A 19672-nucleotide genomic window follows, 5' to 3' on the forward strand; every position below is an offset into this window, starting at 1 on the left:
TTTTTTTTTTTTTTTTTCATTTGATTAGTGCTTATTGATTCTCTGTATGTGCCAGGCACTGTGATAAATGGTTGATACTGTTTCACTGATGAATCACTGATGAACATGGGGTGATGTTACGCTGCGGGAGACAGGCATTACAAACAACCCTAATGAAGATGTAGATTACATAGTGAATCTGCAGGTGATATATCCTGTGGAACAAAAGGGTAGCAAAGCAAGGAAATGAGGAACTAGGTGGACTTAGGGGCTGGGGAATTGCAATATAAAATTCAAAATTGGTCTGGGAGGTCTCAGTACAAAGGTGATGCTAAACAAAGCCTCAAGACTTTGAGAAAGAAGCTGTGTGAATATCAGGTAGAACCTCTGGACCCCAAGGTGAGAGCACTTCTGACATATTATAGGCTTGGGCAGCAGGTAGGTGGTCTGTGCAGCTGGTGGTGGGATAGAGCAGTAGAGATGAGCTCCAAGAGGTCACTGGGATTAGATTATGTGAGGCCTCATGGGTGTGGTGGAGTCTTTGGCTTTTCCTTTCTCTCTGTTGTTTTTTAATAACAGCTTTGTTGAGATAAAATTCACATACCAACAATTCACTCATATGTGTACAATTCAGTGGTTTTTAAAAAATGTGTTCAGGATGTTATACAACCATCATCACAATCAATTTTAGAAAATGTTCATCTTCCCCAAGAGAAACACCATACCCTTTAGCAGTTACCCTCTCAGATCCCCATCCCTCCCTAGGCAACCACTAATCTGTTTTCTGTTGCTATGGATTTGCTTATTCTGGAAATTTAATGTAAATGGAATCCTACAGTATGTGGTCTGTTGTGACACTTAGCTTAATGCTGTCAAGGCTCATCCGTGTTATAACATGTATTAGTTTTTTTAATTTTATTTTTAATTTACTATTTTTTGAAATAGGATCTCACTCTTTTTCCCAGGCTGGAATGCAGTGGTGCTGTCATGGCTCACTGCAGCTGCAACCCCTGGGGCTTAAGAGATCCTGCTGCCTTAGCCTCTCGAATAGCTGGGACTATAGGCCCATGCCACCATGCCTGGCTAATTTTTTTCTTTTTTGTAGAGACACAATCTTACATGTTGACTACACTGGTCTCAGACTCCTGGGCTCAAGGGATCCTCCTGCCTCAGCCTCCCAAAGTACATGTATTAATACTTCTTTCCTTTCTATTGTTGAATAATATTATACTGTATAAATATACCACATTCTGTTTATTCATTTATCAACTGATGGATATTCAGGTCATTTCCTCTTTTCGGATATTATGAATAATGCTACTATGAACATTTGTAGACAAAATTTTCTGTGGATATATATTCTCATTTCTTACCTAGAAGTGGAACTGCTGGAACACATGGTAACTCTCTGCTTAACCTTTTGAGGAATTGTTAGACAGACTGTCTTCCAGCATGTCTAGGCCATTTTGTATTCCCACCAGCAGTGTTGAAGGTTCTGATTTCCCTACATCTTTACCAATACGTGTTACTATTTGTCTTTTTTTATTATTGCCATCCTTTGGGGCATGAAGTGATATGTCATTTTTGTTTTAATTTGTAGTTGCTTAAAGATAGTGGTGTTGAGCATCTTTTCATATGCTTTTTGACCTTTCCTGCATCTTTTTAGAGAAATATCTATTCAGGCTCTTTGTCCATTTTAAAATTGAGTTTAATTATCCATTTATTATTGGGCTATCCAAGTTCTTTATATATTCAAAATATAAGTCTCTTATCAGAGATATGATCTGGAAATATTTTCTCTCATTCAGCACATACAAAGGGCTTAATTAAATTTTGTTAAATAAATATTAGAATGTCCTAAATTACATTTTCACTACAATATTGTTGTGATATTAGAATTCGGTCAACTATATACCAATTTTAATTTCCCTCCTTAAATAATTAAAATATATGAAAATAAATGGGTAAATGTCTAATTGTTTTAATACCTTTAAATTCATCATTATTATTGGTATAGTGTTTAAAATCTGTCATTTAAACAAATGGAAAAATTACAAAAACATGGAACAAAATTTTTTGTTTAAAAAATTAAAATTTGATTTTTAAATTGTATAGATGGAAAAAGTGGAAGCAGATCTAACTAGATCCAAATCTCTTCGTGAGAAACAGTCAAAGGAGTTTTTATGGCAACTAGAGGACATCAGACAGCGTTATGAACAACAGGTAGGTCTTTCATTTTGATGCTGCCATTAAAGTTTTAAAATAAATATATAACTTCTCTTTTAAAAAGCTTTATCACAAAAATATCTGCATAATAAAAATATTGCTAAGAGCTGCTATTACCAATATATTTAAAATATTTGTTTCAATAAAATCTATAAACAGAATTTTAACACTCCACTGAAGTTTATTCTGACAGTTTGTTTTATCTGAATGTTTGATTGAAACATCAGTAGTAATTGTGTTAAATTGTTCTTGCATTGCTATAAAGATATACCTGAGACTGGTAATTCCTAAGAAAAGAAATAATTGTTTAACTGGCTTACAGTTCTGCAGGTTGTACAGAAAGCATAGTGGCATCTGTTTCTGGGGAGGCCTCAGGAAGCTCCCAATTGTGGCAGAAGGAAGTGGAAGCAGGCACCTTACATGGCAAAAGCAGGAGCCAGTGAGCAAGCCAGAGACAGAGAGAGGGAAAGAGAGAGAGAGAGGGAGAGAGAAAGAGAGAGAGAGAGAGAGAGAGAGAGAGAGAGAGAGAGAGAGAGAGAAACGAGGAGGTGGTGTATACTTGTAAATGACCAGATTGCTCCTGAACTGATCCAAACACCTCCCACCAGGCCCCACCTCCAACACTGGAGATTACAAGTCAACATGAGATTTCGGTGGGGACCACTATCCTAACAATATCAGTAATTCTTGACTTCTTCTATCCTGTCAGAGAACTAGTTAAACATCCATTTATTTGAGAAATAGGGTTGAGTACTTACTATGTGCCAAGTACTGTCCCTGATACAGGGGAGAACATGCCTCCTCTCTCATGGAGATTGCATTTTGGTAAGCAGTCAGTCCATAAATTTAAAAATGAAATAATTTTGAAGAATGAGTTGTTATTATTATTATTGAGATGGAGTCTCACTCCTCACCCAGGCTGGAGTGTGGTGGTGCCATCTCGGCTCACTGCAACCTCCACCTCCCGGGTTCAGGTGATTCTCCTGCCAAGGCCTCCTGAGTACCTGGGTTTACAGGTGCATGCCACCACACCCTGCTAATTTTTGTAGTTTTAGTAGAGATGGGGTTTCACCAGGTTGGCCAGGCTGGTCTTGAACACCTGATCTGTCCACCTCAGTCTCCCAAAATGCTGGGATTATAGGTGTGAGCCACCATGCCCAGCCTGAAGAGTGACTTATGATGAAGAAAAGATGGTATCTTTATAGCCTGTGCCAGGTGGATGGTGGGAAGGAGACTACCAGCCTTGAATAACTGGTCAGGGAAACCCTGACATTTGCACTAAGTTCTAAAAACTAGGAAGGAGCCAGCCATGAGCTCTGGAGGAATAGTATTCTAGTCTGAGGGAATGGCAGGTTCAGAGATCCTGAGAAGAGAGCATGCTGGAAGTGTTCAAGGAAGGCAAGTGATGATGAGGACCCCATTAGCCAGAGTATGGGGAGAAAGGTTCCTGCTGTGGGAGATGAAGGGGAAGAGGGAGGCTAGGACCAGGATGTGTAAGGAGTTGAGATTTTGTCCTCAGTGCTCTGCCTCTTACTTAGTAATACAAAGTTTTATTTTCTTCTTTTAAAAATATATTTCTTTTGATTCCCAGAATACTTAAGATGACTATGAAGTTTTAGCTTGGTTTTGCTTTGGTAAACATGATCCTAAACCTCAATGGCTTAGAACAAAAAAGGCTTATTTCACACTTATGTCACATGTCCTTTGAGGATTGACTGCAGCTCTGACCCATGTCATGTCCTCTTGAGTCCAGTTTTTAGAATGAACTATCTGGAACATTGCTATGGGAAATGGCAAAGGAAATGTTTTGAGCATTTGCTGGCTTCTAAAATATACTCAGAAGTAAGTTTACTCACATTTCATTGGCCAAAGCAAACATGGCCTCCCTGGTGTAATCCTTTGCCTGGAAGGGACATCACAGAGAAGACCATCAAATGGGGTTAGTGTAAAACAATTTACCATGCTGACTATGATTGCAAACTTAGAAAACGGAAAAACGTAGAAAATCCTGGAACTGGATTTTAGAGGTACAGTTTTTCAAGCAGCACAGGTGTTATGACACTGGACCAGTAAAAGACATAGAGTCTTAGCAGATAAAATATTCATCATTGAACAATATGTACATAGATACAATAATTAGATAACATTTATTGTTTTCAACTTTAAAAACTAGCTTAGGATTATAGAACAGGACATGTATGTTACCAACTGTATTAGTTCATTCTCAAGCTGCTAATAAAGACATACTTGAGACTGGGTAATTTATAAAGGAAAGAGGTTTAATGGACTCACAGTTCCACATTGTGAGGCTAAGGACACCTCACAATCGTGGCAGAAGGCAAAAGAGAAGCAAAGGCACCTCTTATATGGTAGCAGGCAAGAGAGCTTGTGCAGGGAAACTCCCACTTATAAAACCATTGGATCTCGCGAGACTTACTTGCTACTACGAGAACAGTATGGGGGAAACTGCCCCCATGAGTTAATTATCTCCACCTGGCCCCGCCCTGACACGTGGGAATTATTACAGTTGGAGATAAGATTTGGGTGGGGGTCACAGCCAAACCATATTACCAGCCTTCCTATTGTAACAGTAAAGGTCGAAGAGGTGTAGGTATGGAAGTGGAAGAAATGGATGGGAGGCGCTGGGAGGGGAAGTTTGAGAGCACTGAGGTGTTATCATGAAGTGTGGATTTAAGCAACTGCCCATATAACAAAACAAAACACGGAGACTTTAGTATATTTCTCATTGCAAGGTTGACTGTTGGAGGAACTGAAAAGAGTGGAGTAACTACTAATATGGTGACAGGAGTGAGAGAGAGGAGCCAGGAAGTGTAAATGAACTAAATCCCTATTTGTCCTAGTAGACGGCCTATAAGGAATGTCTAGCTTTGGTAAATTAAGAAAGAGCTATACAGCATACTTTATAGAGGTAGGGAAGTGATCACCAGAGAAAGGAGCACAGAAATGTTTAAAAAGAGTTGCTACCAGTACAGGAGTGGGATGGGGCAAGGACCTGTTACTTTTTATTCGAAGATGATCTTTACCATTTTATTTTTTAAAATCTTATGTGCATACATATACAGACACACATCCACATATAAATATGTATACTGCATATATACATATTCATATATAGAATACGTATGTTCTATTTTAAAAAAATCTAATTCATACAGTCTTTAGTCCCAAAATTTTATTTCTTGGAACCTATCCTATAGAAATATTTACACATGTGCAAAAAGATGCATGTTCACACATGTTTGGGGAGGATTATTTGTCATATTGAAAAAATTTGTAAATAAAAAGAATGATTAAATAAATTACACTAAATATATACTGTGGAATACTATATACTTATTAAAAAGAGTGACATAAATCTGCAGGTGCCAACAAATGCAGATTTCTAAGACATATTGGTGAGGGGAAGAAAGCACTTTGTAGAACACTTTGTATATTATGATCCCATTGATGTAAAATTAAAATGTACATGTCTTAAAGTTAGATATGTAAATTCAGTGAAGAAATTCTGTAAGATTATACATGACTATGGAATTGGCCTGGAATTATGGGTTAGGGTTATGATGAATTGAGACTTCCATTGTAAGCTCTAAATAAACCTTGTTACTTCAGATTTCATAATGAGCATATGTTATGCATTACTTGGATAAGTAAAACATTAAAATTATGAGTGCTAAGAAACAATAAAATGGAATAAATATTTTGGAGCATTTATATTATATTCTTTTTTTTTTTTTTTCCTTAGAGATGGGGTCTTGCTGTATCTCTCAGACAGGAGTGCAGTGGCATGATCATGGCTCACTGCAGCCTTGAACTCCTGGGCTCAAGCAATCCTCCTTCCTTAGCCTCCCAAAGTGCTGGGATTATAGGCATGAGCCACCGTGCCTGGCCTATATTAATAGTCTATAGCATTTTAAGTGGTTAATAAATTTGGATTAATGAAATAAAAAATAAATTCAAACAGTTTATGTGCAATGTAAAAGTAACCAATAAATGAAAAGCCTATAAGAGAAGAAAAGATAGAAGATAGAGCTAACAGATTATTTTCAGCAGTGCCAAAGTATGGATAACTTTAGACTTTCTAATTGCAAAAGCCAGTGCAATAGAGTTATTCTAACAGATTTTAAAAAATGGTTTGATATAAAAATGAAGTAGTTAATTTCCGATTAATATGTGATGGCAACTGAAAGTCATTCTGACACATGCCAACTTAAAATATGAATTTTCCTGAAATACACTTTTATCTAAAGAGCCATGGAGGATGTTTGCCACAACTTTAATGGGAGGAGGTTGCTTGGAAACTGGTTTTAGAACTAGATTTAGAAAAATAGATGAAGAATTGGAGGTTGGGATTGGGAAGTGAGGGGTAGTAAGAGGGAAACAGAGGTAATACTTTATCAAATGTAAATAAAAATATTAAGGAAGGGCAAGGAATGTTATTTTTTTTTCTTTTCTTTTTTTTTTGAGAAGGAATCTCACTCTGTTGCCCAGGCTGGAGTGCAGTGACATGATCTCAGCTCACTGCAACCTCTGCCTCCCGGGTTCAAGAGATTCTCCTGCCTCAGCCTCCCAAGTAGCTGGGACTACAGGTGCGTGCCACCATACCCAGCTAATTTTTGTATTTTTAGTAGAGATAGGGTTTCACTGTGTTAGCCAGGATGGTCTCTATCTCCTGACCTTGCGATCTGCCTGCCTAGGCCTCCTAAAGTGCTGGGATTATAGGCATGAGCCACCGCGTCCGGCCTGGAATGCTACTTTTTATTATGCTATAGTTACAAAGTATATTTGAGGTAATTTTGGATTAAAAACAATATTAGAAGCACTAAGAAAGATGTCAGTTCCTCTAAGTAAACCAATGAAGGAACAGGGGAGAAAGGAAAACCAAATTTAAAGCTCTTTATGCAACACAAATGCTAATCAGAAGTTATTATTCTACAGGGTGAGTATAAGATGTTTCAGAGTTCTCTGTGGGACTTTTAAAATTATATTCTCATTTTGATGATAATTGCATGGCTGACAAATTTATAACATAGTGTGCCCAAATGATTTCAGCACCTGATTTGCATTTATTTTGTAATTGTTTTGGCACCCCACTGACTTTTGAAAGTTGGACACAATAAGAAAAAACACCAAGGAAAATTGAAATGTATTTGACTAAATAAAAATTATTTTAAGTTAAAAAAGTAATTGAAGAAATAATTGAAGCAGATATCTTAGGCAAAGAGTTAACTGTCCTTATAAAATTGATAAATGTATAATTTATAAAAATAATTAGCAGATAAATATAGTAATTAGAACAAATCATAAGAAAATCATTAATGTCCCAATAAGTGACATGGCAAAGGAAAGAAAGAGATAAGAAAAGAATTAAGTGAACAGCCATGTAGAAACATCTGTAGTCTTGGTGTTAATAAAAATGCAAATTAGAATTAACCATAATGTGCCATCTAAAGTTGGTAAAAGTTTAGTGAAATTGGTACTTTTATACGTGCTCGTGGCATTATAGGCTTTTTGGAAAGGATTTTGGCAGTCTCTACCAAGATTTATGAAGAACACACCCTCTGACTCAATCATCCTTAATCTCAAAAATCAGACAGAAATATAAAAAAACTGATATTAACTATTTTTTATATGATAGAATCATGGTGAATTCCTTTTTCTATACCCCCTCTTATCCACATTGTGAAAATTTCACTTTTTTCATGTAAAATATATATATATATATAAATTTGTCTGGAAGCATGTTAAACTTCAGAGGTTTTTCTCAGAATGATAGATTTAAAAATCTATCAAATTTTTGTCTTTGTATTGTATTGATCAAAAATAATACTAATACAATAAGGGGTACTGATACACTCTTTAAAGAATTGATACTATTAATGGAATCCAGACAATATTCCATCAATTTTCCTTGTGTTTTTCATGAAAAAGAGATAATAGGTAGTATATAACAGGAATGTAAAAAACACACATAAGAATATCTCAGGGGTGCAGATTTCACCTGTTTTTATTCTTTCTATGTCTAGAGGCCTATGCATTAGAATCAATGCTGAGAATGAAGATCCCAGGAAATTGCTCACTAAGGAAGAATGAAGGCAGGAAGATGAGCTAGTACATTTTAGGAGAATATTTATTGATGGAATAATATACAAACTTTTTTAGTTAGCACTTTTTTTTCAGCAGAATAGTCTATGAACTGTAGCAGTATTTCCCCTGGCAAACCCAAATTGTTAGGATTTTTTCCTGTGGAAGTTTATCACGACAAGCTATAGGCATACGGTAGTGAGTTCTACAAGCCAGCTTGAGTACGCTAAGAATGAAGCCGATTAAACTAAGCGCATTTCCTTCTTTGAACAGGGTAGCCAGGCTGGTAGATAAGGAAATAGGCATAGATGTCATATATCTGGCCTTCGTGGAGCCATCTGACAGTGCCTGCATGAAGGCAGCATGGGGAAATATGGTTTGAATATTGGTACCTTTATGTGGTTAAGTGATAGTTCAAAGGGCCGTCTCTGAATGATTAGTGTCAACCTGAAGTGAGATTTCTGTGTCTGTCAGTCAGTCGAGGATGATAAGGGATTAAAAAAAAAAGTTTAAAGTTTCCCAATGCTTAGAGTTCTAAGGAGTAGTTAATATGTAGGATAAAAAAAATGAGTTTTCTGAAGCTTTAAACTGGCTGGAATTAAGAAGATTACATTTATTGGGGTTGAATATGAAATGCCATGCTTTGGTTTAGAAAATCAGTTGTAAAAGTAGAAGGAGGACAGAAAGCCGCAGAGATAAGGGGAGTGTGGTTCCTGGGACATGGGGACAAGGGAGCTGGCAGATAAGGTCCCAGTTATTGTTTATATTTCAGGTCACATAAGGAATAGGTCGATTTTGGTCAGCACATTTTAAGCGGGCCACTGACAAACTGAAACACGTTCAGAGAAGAGTTTTCAGAATATAGAAATGTCTGGAACTATGTCCGAGGGGATATTTAAAACGGAGGATTGCATGTCTCTCTGTTTGTAAATTTAAGGTCTGAATTTCAGGGAGCGTTGGGCTTGGCCTGTGTGATGAAAATCCTGAAAGCCCACAGTTGTTAGGAATTACTCTGGACCAGGCACTGCTCTGCATGCTTTACACATATTCAGCCACTCCCCGTCTTCACAGTTTTTTATACACACACACACACACACACACACACACACACACACACACTTCTTTTTTTGAGATAGAGTCCCGCTCTGTCACCCAGCACCGAGGAGTGCCAGTGGCACAATCTTGGCTCACTGCAACCTCTGCCTCCTAGGTTCAAGCCATTCTCCTGCCTCAGCCTCCCAAATAGCTGGGATTACAGGTGTGTGCCACCACTCCTGGCTAATTTTTATATTTTTAGTAGAGATGGGGTTTCGCCATGTTGGCCAGGCTGGTCTCGATCTCCTGACATCAGGTGATCTGCCTGCCTCGCCCTCCCAAAGTGCTGGGATTACAGGTGTGAGCCACCACACCTGACCCACAGAAATCTTGTGAGGTAGCTATCACTGTTTATTGTTTTCATCTTCTAGTTGTAGAAACTGAAGTACATCCATTTAAGTAAGTGGCCCAGGGTCCCACACAATTCATAGGTGGTGGATTTGGAACCTGAACCTGAGCCCTGCTCTTGACGTCCACTCTAAATGTACTCCCACGTAGTTCCGGGGCGGGGGGCAGAAATTGAACCCGTATGTAGATGGTACCATGAGGAATATTTTGAACTGTTTCGAGGTAGTTCTTTTCTTTTCCTTTTCTTTTTTCTTTTCTTTTCTGCTGAGATTGTGCCATGGTACTCCAACTTGGGCAACAGAGTAAGACTCTCATCTCAAAAAAGAAAAAATAAAAAGAAAAAGAAAAGAAAAAGAGAAAAAAGGGATGGGGGAATGCTTTATTTATTTTTTGAATTGTTATTATTATACTTTAAGTTCTGGAGTACATGTGCAGAGTGTGCAGGTTTGTTACGTAGGCATACATGTGTCATGGTGGTTTGCTGCACCCATCCTCCCATCATCTACATTAGGTATTTCACCTAATGCTATCCTTCCCCTATCCCCCCACCCCCTGGTATCCCTCCCCTAGCCCCCCACCCCGACAGGCCCCCGTGTGTGGTGCTCCCCTCCCTGTGTCCATGGAAACCTTCATTCTCAGCAAACCGACACAAGGTAGTTCTTTTCTAAAATGTGCAACAGTATTTCCTGTGAGAAAGTAATTTTCCAGTGTGAGTGTTGCACTGTATGTTTGGAGTGTTATGGAGGGTTACTGTGCCTTCCGGGGGCTGGCCTACTGCAGTGGTCTCTTCCAAAACCAAGATTCTGGGACTTTCTGTTCATCTGCCTGATTAGATTCCCAGCTCTTCTTGACAGACCGACTTCTCTCATTCCTCCGCTGACTCATTCACTTCTGTACCTGTCGGGCTGGATTTCCCAGTATCAGGCCTCTTGCCTAATTTCTCTGTTGCCATTCAAATGTAAGTGTGAAATTTTTTCTATTATTTTGTTTTACTTTTCTCTAAAGGTAAAATTGTAAGTGTTGCAATGATAGCATTTCACATGAGGAGGGGATTTAGATGCTGAGCATCTGGGCCCTTGCTTCTCCAACTCTGGTAAGGTGATCCCTGGGGGAGTGTGAGCCAGTGCCAGGGGCTCATGAGGCTGCATACATGTTTCCCGGAGTGTTGCATTCACTCAGTTATATTGTGGGAAAGCAAAGGAGTTTTACTATTGAGGTAACATTCCTATTAAAACAAACATAGACTTTCCTGTTTTGTAAAATGCAAAGTTCTCATGAATTTTTAAGACAAAATAGGACATTTCAAAGAAACTTCCAGCTTGCAGAGGCTGCTTCAGGCTATGCCCTCAGATCCCCCAGGGGGGTCCTATTCATTTTCACTGCTGCTAAGAGTACTTTGGTGGAAAAGTTTTAAAAGCACTTATCCAGTCTAATCCTCACATTTTATAATGAGGGAACTGACTGACATTCAGAGGAAGTGAATGGACTTGTGCCTTCTGGGCCTCAGTTTCCTTCTCCAGTTTTGATTTTTGAGCCCCTCTCTTACAGAAAGCATCGTGCCAGGAACTGTAATGAAGTGAAAACAGCAAAGTAGAATTTTAAAGTATCTGAGCCAAAATCCAGGCATAAAGTGTGCAGATGTGGAAAGAAAAACATCAAACACATGGGATAAATGCTCACACAAATATCCTGTAAAGCCCAAGCTTTCATCAAGATTTCCTGTTTCTTTCCTGTATAACCCATTGGAACAAAAAGACAATTCTAATTGTCTTTTCACAAACCTCATTCAAGTTGGAAACAAACAACCAACCAGGCATGCTAGGACTTCCTGGACTACAGAGATTTTTTTGGCAACCCCATGATATCATTCTTTAATCTTGTATTTTATATCTTTGCTTTCCACTACAAAGCCTTGAAGGAGAAATGTTGTTCAGCAGATAAACAAGTGGTCAGCTTCTCCAGAAAGAAAAAATGCTTATTGTCAATGACTACAAAAAAATGCACTGAAGGGCCAACTTCTTACAAGCCGCCATTATTTAAAACTTAAAATATTTTGGTAGCAAGGACAGTAGCACAGACAAAACAAATTATGCAAGATAAGCAAGTGGGAAATTTTAAGTAAGGTCAGCTGGGATATTTAAAAAGCAGATAGCACACAATTCCCAATCTTTGTCCATTGTAAATATTCTAGTCATCAATTAGCTAGGTGGTATAACTTAAAAGCTTAAGCTTCTTTTAAATGTGACTATTTAGTCTACACTGGAAAAGGAGATGGTGGAAAGCAAGAAAGGGAGGAAACAGGAAAGACACTCCCTAGGATGAGTTCCCAAGAAGGTGGAGACGTTGGGTAGGACCCACATCATGGGGCAGGTGCTGGACTTGGAGGAGGGCCAGGTCTCTCTCCTGTGTGCCTCCTGAGAGGAGAAGGGAAGGCCGGGTGTGTAGAAGTTTGTCGGTCTGCAAAAGGCAGATAAATACATTCTTATTAGTAAGGGTTTTTCTTTGTCAGATAGGAGGCAAGATTATTTGCTGAGACTGGAGGAATTACATGGACAGGAGAGCAAATAAAAGTGGGAATTGTTTGAAATTGGGTGATAGATGTCAAGACTGATTGGAGTAGAAAGACTTGGTAAAATTTTTTTTTGGTATTGAGGTTCCAGATAAGGTTAATAACTATGAATTTGTGGGGCTCCCTAAAATATCTTCAAAATGAATTTCCATATGACTTGCTGATTTCTAAATATATCTGATTTATTATACATCCAGGATGCTGCTCTTATTCTCTTTTATTCTTGCTCGGCTTATACTCTTTTTGAAAGTCTTTTTTTTGTTTGGCCTTCCTTTTCCAATTCATAATAAATAATTTTTAAGCCCCCACTACATATCAGGTTATGGTTCCAGGCTTTCAAATTATTTCTCTGAATAAGCCCCTAATTCAGGGAATGTAGCTACACCACAAATCACAGATTGGTCTTGCAGGCGACGGCAAAGTACCAGATTCCCAGCCATTAGGGTTCCAGACTCAGAGACACAGGCAGTGATGCTACAGAGCCTGGGCCTCTGTGTCCAGACCCAGTGATCAGAGCTTAGATTCATAGAATGGGCACAGATATTTAGTGAAAGGCAATTGAAGAAGGGCCTTCCCTTCCTTTCTGTTTTTTTTTTTTTTTTTTTTGGCCTGAAACTATTCTCATCTATGTTAAAACAAGTGGCACTTTTACAATAAACATATGAAAAAAGCCATCATCACTGGTCATTAGAGAAATGAAAATCAAAACCACAATGAGATACCATCTCACGCCAGTTAGAATGGTGATCATTAAGAAGCCAGGAAACAACAGATGTTGGAGAGGATGTGGAGAAATCGGAACGCTTTTACACTGTTGGTGGAGTGTAAATTAGTTCAACCACTGTGGAAGACAGTGTGGTGATTCCTCAAGGATCTACAACCAGAAATACCATTTGACCAGCAACCCCATTACTGGGTATATACCCAAAGGATTATTAATCATTCTACTATAAAGACACATGCACATGTATGTTTATTGTAGCAATGTTCACAACAGCAAAGACCTGGAACGAAACCAAATGCCCATCAATGATAGACTGGATATAGAAAATGTGGTGCACATACACCATGGAATACCATGCAGCCATTAAAATGAATGAGTTTATGTCCTTTTCAGGGACATGGATGAAGCTGGAAACCATCATTCTCAGCAAACTAACACAGAAACAGAAAACCAAACACCGCATGTTCTCACTCATAAGTGGGAGTTGAGCAATGAGAATACATGGACACAGGGAGGGGAACATCACACACCAGGACCTGTCAGCGGGAGAGGGGTAGAAGAGGTATAGCATTGGGAGAAATACCTAATGTGGATGACACGTTGATGGGTGCAGCAAATCACGATGGCATGTGTATACCTATATAACAAACCTGCACATTCTGCACATGTATCCCAGAACTTAAAGTATAATAATAATAAAATAATAATAATTTAAAAAACCCAAGTGGCACCTTTAGCTAGAGTGGATGTTAAAAGAACAAAGATGGTCTGGGTGCAGTGGCTTATGGCTGTAACTCAGGAGGCCCAGGAGGGAGGATTGCTTGGAGCCAGGGGTGAGAGACCAGCCTGGGCAACGTAGTGAGGCCCCATCTGTATTAAAAAAAAAAAAATTAGACCAGCATAGTGGCATGTGCCTGTATTCCAAGCTATTTTAGAGGCCAAGGTGAGGAGATTGTTTGAGCCTGAGAGTTCAAGGTTATAGTGAGCTTTGATAGCATCACTATACTTCATCCAGCCTGAGTGACACAGCAAGACCCCAACTCAAAAAAGAAAAAAAGTTTTATTGGATAGTGATATCTACTAATTCATTATTCCTTCTTTAAGTACATGTAAAATATAGAGTAGAAATAATGCTTTCTTAATCATTCATTATTTAACACATGTTTATTGAGTGACCGCTTTGTGCTAAACACTCTTCCAAGTACTTAGGATATAACAGTGCACAAAATATAGAGTCTTTACCCCACTACCACTGCCCACCACCGCCTCTACCATACATACATACATACATACTTACACACACACACACACACTCTCTCTCTTTTTCTCTTTCAAAACATAATTTAAGGTAGGATGAGGTATTGATAACTGTTGCGAAGAAAAAATAAAGCAAGGTAAAGTGTGATAGAGCTACTTTACATATGGTTATTATTTTATACAAGGTATTATTGTAGATAAGATTGTCAGTGAAGGACTCTACCGAAATGATATTCAAATTAAGACCTGAATGAAGTTAAGTAGGAAACCATACAAAAACTTGTGGTAAGGAAAGAATATTCGAGGCAGAGGGAAGAGCAGTTGCAACAGCCATGAGGTGGGTTAGTTTGTAGCTGGAATGGAGTGAACTTGGAAGAGAGTGGTAGGAGCCAAAGTTAAGTACAGACTGGATTATGTTGTGTCCTACGGACTGTGGTGAGAGATTGGATTTTATTCTGAGTATGTTGAGAAGCCATTGGAGCATTTGAGCAAGATCTGATTTGCATTTTTTAAAGATCACTCCAGCTGCTGTGTAGAACACTGATTATGATGGAGGTAGGAGAGGAAGCAGGGGACCTAGTTAGGAGATGGTTACAGTGGGCTGGTTAGAGGTTACCAGGGCTGGGATTAGAGTGGGCATAGTGGGGGAGATGGCACATAGTCAGATTTGGGATCTCGTTGGCAGGCAGGACTTGTCAGTAGGTGTGAAATAGAATATAAGGTAAAGAGGGGGCTGAAATGTGACTTAGAAGTTTTCCAGCTGAGCAACCAGGTGGATGGTGGTGACACTGAGACATGAGTAGAGAGAAAAGAAAGGAGCTTCCGGGACTAAGTCAAGGGGCTGCCAACACTTACACATGAGGAAGAGTTGGAGGAAGCAGCAAAAGAGACTGAGAAGGAGCAACCAGTGAGGTAAAAGAGAAGCCTAAGAAGGTGGGATTTCCCATAAGCCATGTGCAGTGTTTCAGGAAGGAGGAAGTGAATAAACACTTGTTTCAGGTGTTGCCAAGAAGGGAAGTTGGATGGAGACTGAGTACTGACCACTGGATGGCAAGAAGGTCTTTAGCCACCTCAACAAGACTGGTTTCAGTAGAATATGAGAACTGAAGCCTGAATTACATGGGTGGACAGAGAATGGGTTGTAAATAGCCTTTTTGAGGAATTTCAAAAGAAAAGGGAACAGAGAAATGGGTGATATCTAGAGGGATATGTGGGGTCAAGGGAAAGTTTTTTTTTTTTAAATGAGATAAGCTAAAGACATAGTTACTTGTTGATAAGACTGATCCAATGGAGAAGAAAATGTTGATGATGCAGAGAATGATGGGATAGTTTCAAGAGCAATGTGCTTAATTTGGCAAGAGAGGATGGAATCCAGTGTACAGATGGAGGGACTCATCTTAGGTAGCTGCAAGGCCAGCCATGCGTTCAAACCGTAGGTAAGGCAGGGACTCTGCAGGTGGACAAGACAGTTTGGTGATGGGGAAGATGAAGCAGGTCTCTTCTGCCTACTTGTAATTCTGTTTTTTGAATGTCACCTTGTTTCATTCCAAATAATTAATAATTTACAAACCATTGTGGTAGGTAAGGTAAAGAAAGTAAAAAGAAAGTAAAGAAATAGTCCTATATATTGGAGGAGTTTATAACCTTCTTGACCTATTGGTCCTTCTGAATTACGAACTCTAACTGGCAAACTTACATGATTTTTATATTTTGTGTTCATTTAAAAGCAGTGATATAATTAGACACATGAAGTAAAATGAATTAGAGAAACATATGAAGCAAAATGAATTAAAATATACACTTAAGACTTTTTTTCTAAAGATTTTGAACTCCATCTCTATGGAGTTTATTAGTTAATTAATTTTAGTTAATTGAATTTAGTTAATTAATTTTCTCAGTTTGTGTGACTTGAGTTATCCATTATTAAACCATGAAAATGGAGGAGATCCAAGATCGCCAATTAGGAGCAGTTCAGGATTGCAGCTCCCAGTGAAAGTGCGGAGAGTGAGTGGACACCGCATTTCCAGACAGATTTTTATTGCTCACAGACCAGGAGATTCCCAGGCGGAGGATCCTCACGGGTCACCAGCATAGCTGGTTTGGCTGGCCCGGCTGTTTTGGCCGGCACGGCTGTTTTGCCAGCACCCTGGCACTGCGGTTCTGCGTACAAAATACGTGGGTCCAGGCACCGTTTTAGCTGGCGATTGGAGCTCCAGGAAGGCAGAGTCGCCCATTCATCTGATTAAAAAAGGGACTGAAACAGGGAGCCAGGCCAGAAGATTCCCTGGCAAAAAAGTGCCACGAATCTCAGCGCCGCTGTTTGAGCCGGTGCAGTGGGTCGCCACGCAGGAAATCACACAGATCCGGCGCCTTTACAACAGGCGACTGGAACACCTGGGAGAGAGTCGACCGTTCAACTAAAAGAAAGGCTCTGAGGCAGGGAGCCAGGTGATCAGGCTCAGCTGGTCCCACCCCCACAAAAAAACAGCAATCTGAAATGCTCTGGATTGAGAGTTTCACAGCAAGTACAGCTGAACCTGAGATGGTCCAGTTGTGTGGGGGAGGGGCGTCCGCCATTACCGAGGCAGTCCACCATTACGGAGGTAATTTGCCATTATTGAGGCAGTCCGCCATTACAGAGTCCACCATTATAGAGGCGGGCCGCCATTGCCGAGGCAGTTCTAACTACACCCCTGTAAACAGGACTGCAGGGAAGTTCACACGGCAACTGGGCAGAGCCCACAGCAGCTCAGCAAAGCCTCTGCAGGCAGACAGTGACTAGGCTGCCTCCTTGCTGGGCAGGGCAGCCCTGAAAAAAGCCAGCAGCACAACAGAAGCTCAGAAATAAAGCCCTAAATCCCCTGGGAAAAGGAAAAGGGATTTATGAGTTCTGCTGCAGCAGACTTAAACGTACCTGCCAAGCATCTCTGAATGAACAACGGAGCTCACAGGTCAGCACTTGAGCTCCTATAAAGGACAGACTGTCTCCTCAAGCAGCTCCCTGACCTCCATATATCCGAAGAGTCCCCTCATAAAGGAAAGCTCAGACTGACATCTGGCGGGTGTCCTTCTAGGACAAAGATAGCAGAAGAAGTAACTGGCAGCAACCCTTACTGTTCTGCAGCAGCTGCAGATGATCCCCAGGCAAGCAGGGCCTGGAGTGGACCTCAGCAGTCCTACAGCAGAGGGGCCAGACTGTTAGAAGGAAAACTAAGGAACAGAAAGAAATAACTTCATCATCAATAAACAGGACTCAGAGACCCAATCTGAAAGTCAACAACTACAAAGACGACAGGTGGATAAATCCACAAAGATGGGAAGAAACCAGCGCAAAAAGGATGAAAACACCTGAAACCAGAACGCCTCTCCTCCTCCAAGGGGTCACAACTCCTCACCAGCAAGGGAACAAGGCTGGATTGAGAATGGCTGTGACAAATTGACAGAATCAGGCTTCAGAAGGTGGATAATAAGAAACTTCTGTGAGCTGAAAGAACATGTTCTAACCCAATGCAAAGAAACTAAGAACCTTCAAAAAAGATTTGACAAAATGCTAACGAGAATAAACAACTTAGAGAGGAATATGAGTGAATTGATGGAACTGAAAAACACAACACAAGAAATTCGCAAAGCATACACAAGTTTCAACACTGAATTGACCAAGCAGAAGAAAGGATATCAGAGGCTGAAGATCAACTCAATGAAATAAAACGAGATGGCAAGATTAGAGAAAAAAGGGTAAAAAGGAATGAACAAAGTCTCCAAGAAATATGGGACTATGTGAAAAGACCTAATCTATGTTTGATCATCACGCTACCAATGACCCTCTTCACAGAACTGGAAAAAAACACCTTAAACTTCATATGGAACCAAAAGAGAGCCTGCATAGCCAATTCAATTCTAAGCAAAAAAAACAAAGTGGGAGGCATTCACACTATCTGACTTCAAACTATACTACAAGGCTACAGTAATCAAAATAGCATGATACTGGTGCCAAAACAGAGATATAGACCAGTGGAACAGAACAGAGGCCTCGGAAGCAACACAACACATCTACAACCATCCAGTCTTTGACAAACCTGACAAAAACTAGCAATGGGGAAAGGATTCCCTGTTTAATAAATGGTGTTGGGAAAACTGGCTAGCCATGTGCAGAAAGCAGAAACTGGACCCCTTCCTGACACCTTACACTAAAATTAACTCCAGATGGATTAAAGACTTAAACATAAGACCTAACACCATAAAAACCCTACAAGAAAATCAAGGCAAAACCATGCAGGACATAGGCGTAGGCAAGGACTTCATGACCAAAACACCAAAAGCATTGGCAACAAAAGCCAAAATAGACATATGGGACCTAATCAAACTCCATAGCTTCTGCACAGCAAAAGAAACAGTCATTAGAGTGAACCAGCAACCAACAGAATGGGAAAAAAATTTTGCAGTCTACCCATCTGACAAAGGGCTGTTATCCAGAATCTACAAAGAACTAAAATGGATTTACAAGAAGAAAACAAACAAGCCCATTCAAAAGTGGGCAAAGGATATGAACAGACGCTTTACAAAAGAAGACATACATGAGGCCAACAAACATATGAAAAAATGCTCATCATCACTGGTCATTAGAGAAATGCAAATCAAAACTACATTGAGATACCACCTCATGCCAGTTAGAATGGCGATCATTAAAAAATCTGGAGACAACAGATGCTGGAGAGGATGTGGAGAAATAGGAACACTTTTACACTGTTGGTGGGAGTGTAAATTAGTTCAACCAATGTGGAAGACAGTGTGACGATTACTTAAGGACCTAGAAATAGAAATTCCATTTGACCCAGCAATCCCATTACTGGGTGTATATCCAAAGTATTATAAATCATTCTCCTATAAGGACACAAGGACACGAATGTTCATTGCAGCACTGTTTACAATGGCAAAGACCTGGAACCAACCCAAATGCCCATCAATGATAGACTGGACAGGGAAAATGTGGCAAATATACACCATGGAATATTATGCAGCCATCAAAAATGGTGAGTTCATGTCCTTTGTAGGGACATGGATGAACCTGGAAACCATCATTCTCAGCAAACTGACACAAGAACAGAAAATCAAACACTGCATGTTCTCACTCATAGGCAGGTGTTGAACAATGAGAACACATGGACACAGGGAGGGGAGCATCGCACAATTGGGTGTGTTGGGGGAAATAGGGGAGGAGCAGTGGGAGGTGGGGAGTTGGGGAGGGATAGCATGGGGAGAAATGCCAGATATAGGTGATGGGGAGGACGGCAGCTAATTACACTGCCATGTGTATACCTATGCAACAATCTTGCATGTTCTTCACATGTACCCCCAAACCTAAAATGCAATAA

The 19672-nt window shown here is 39.8% G+C and overlaps 1 protein-coding gene across 8 annotated transcripts in view; it reads left to right on the forward strand.

The window, feature by feature from the left end:
• Positions 1-19672, forward strand: part of CEP112 (centrosomal protein 112) — a 646693-nt gene that overhangs the window by 245257 nt on the left and 381764 nt on the right. For all 8 annotated transcript variants that reach the window (XR_005195271.1, XR_005195272.1, XM_017497316.2 and 5 more), the window contains one exon: positions 2095-2202. Coding sequence is in view for 6 of the 8 variants with exons in the window: in XM_017497316.2 (XP_017352805.1) it covers positions 2095-2202 (108 nt within the window). In the remaining 2 variants the exon portion in view is untranslated. The remainder of the gene's footprint in view (positions 1-2094; positions 2203-19672) is intronic.

This window comes from Cebus imitator, unplaced genomic scaffold (genome assembly GCF_001604975.1).
Source record: "Cebus imitator isolate Cc_AM_T3 unplaced genomic scaffold, Cebus_imitator-1.0 Scaffold229, whole genome shotgun sequence".
Lineage (NCBI taxonomy): Eukaryota > Metazoa > Chordata > Mammalia > Primates > Cebidae > Cebus > Cebus imitator.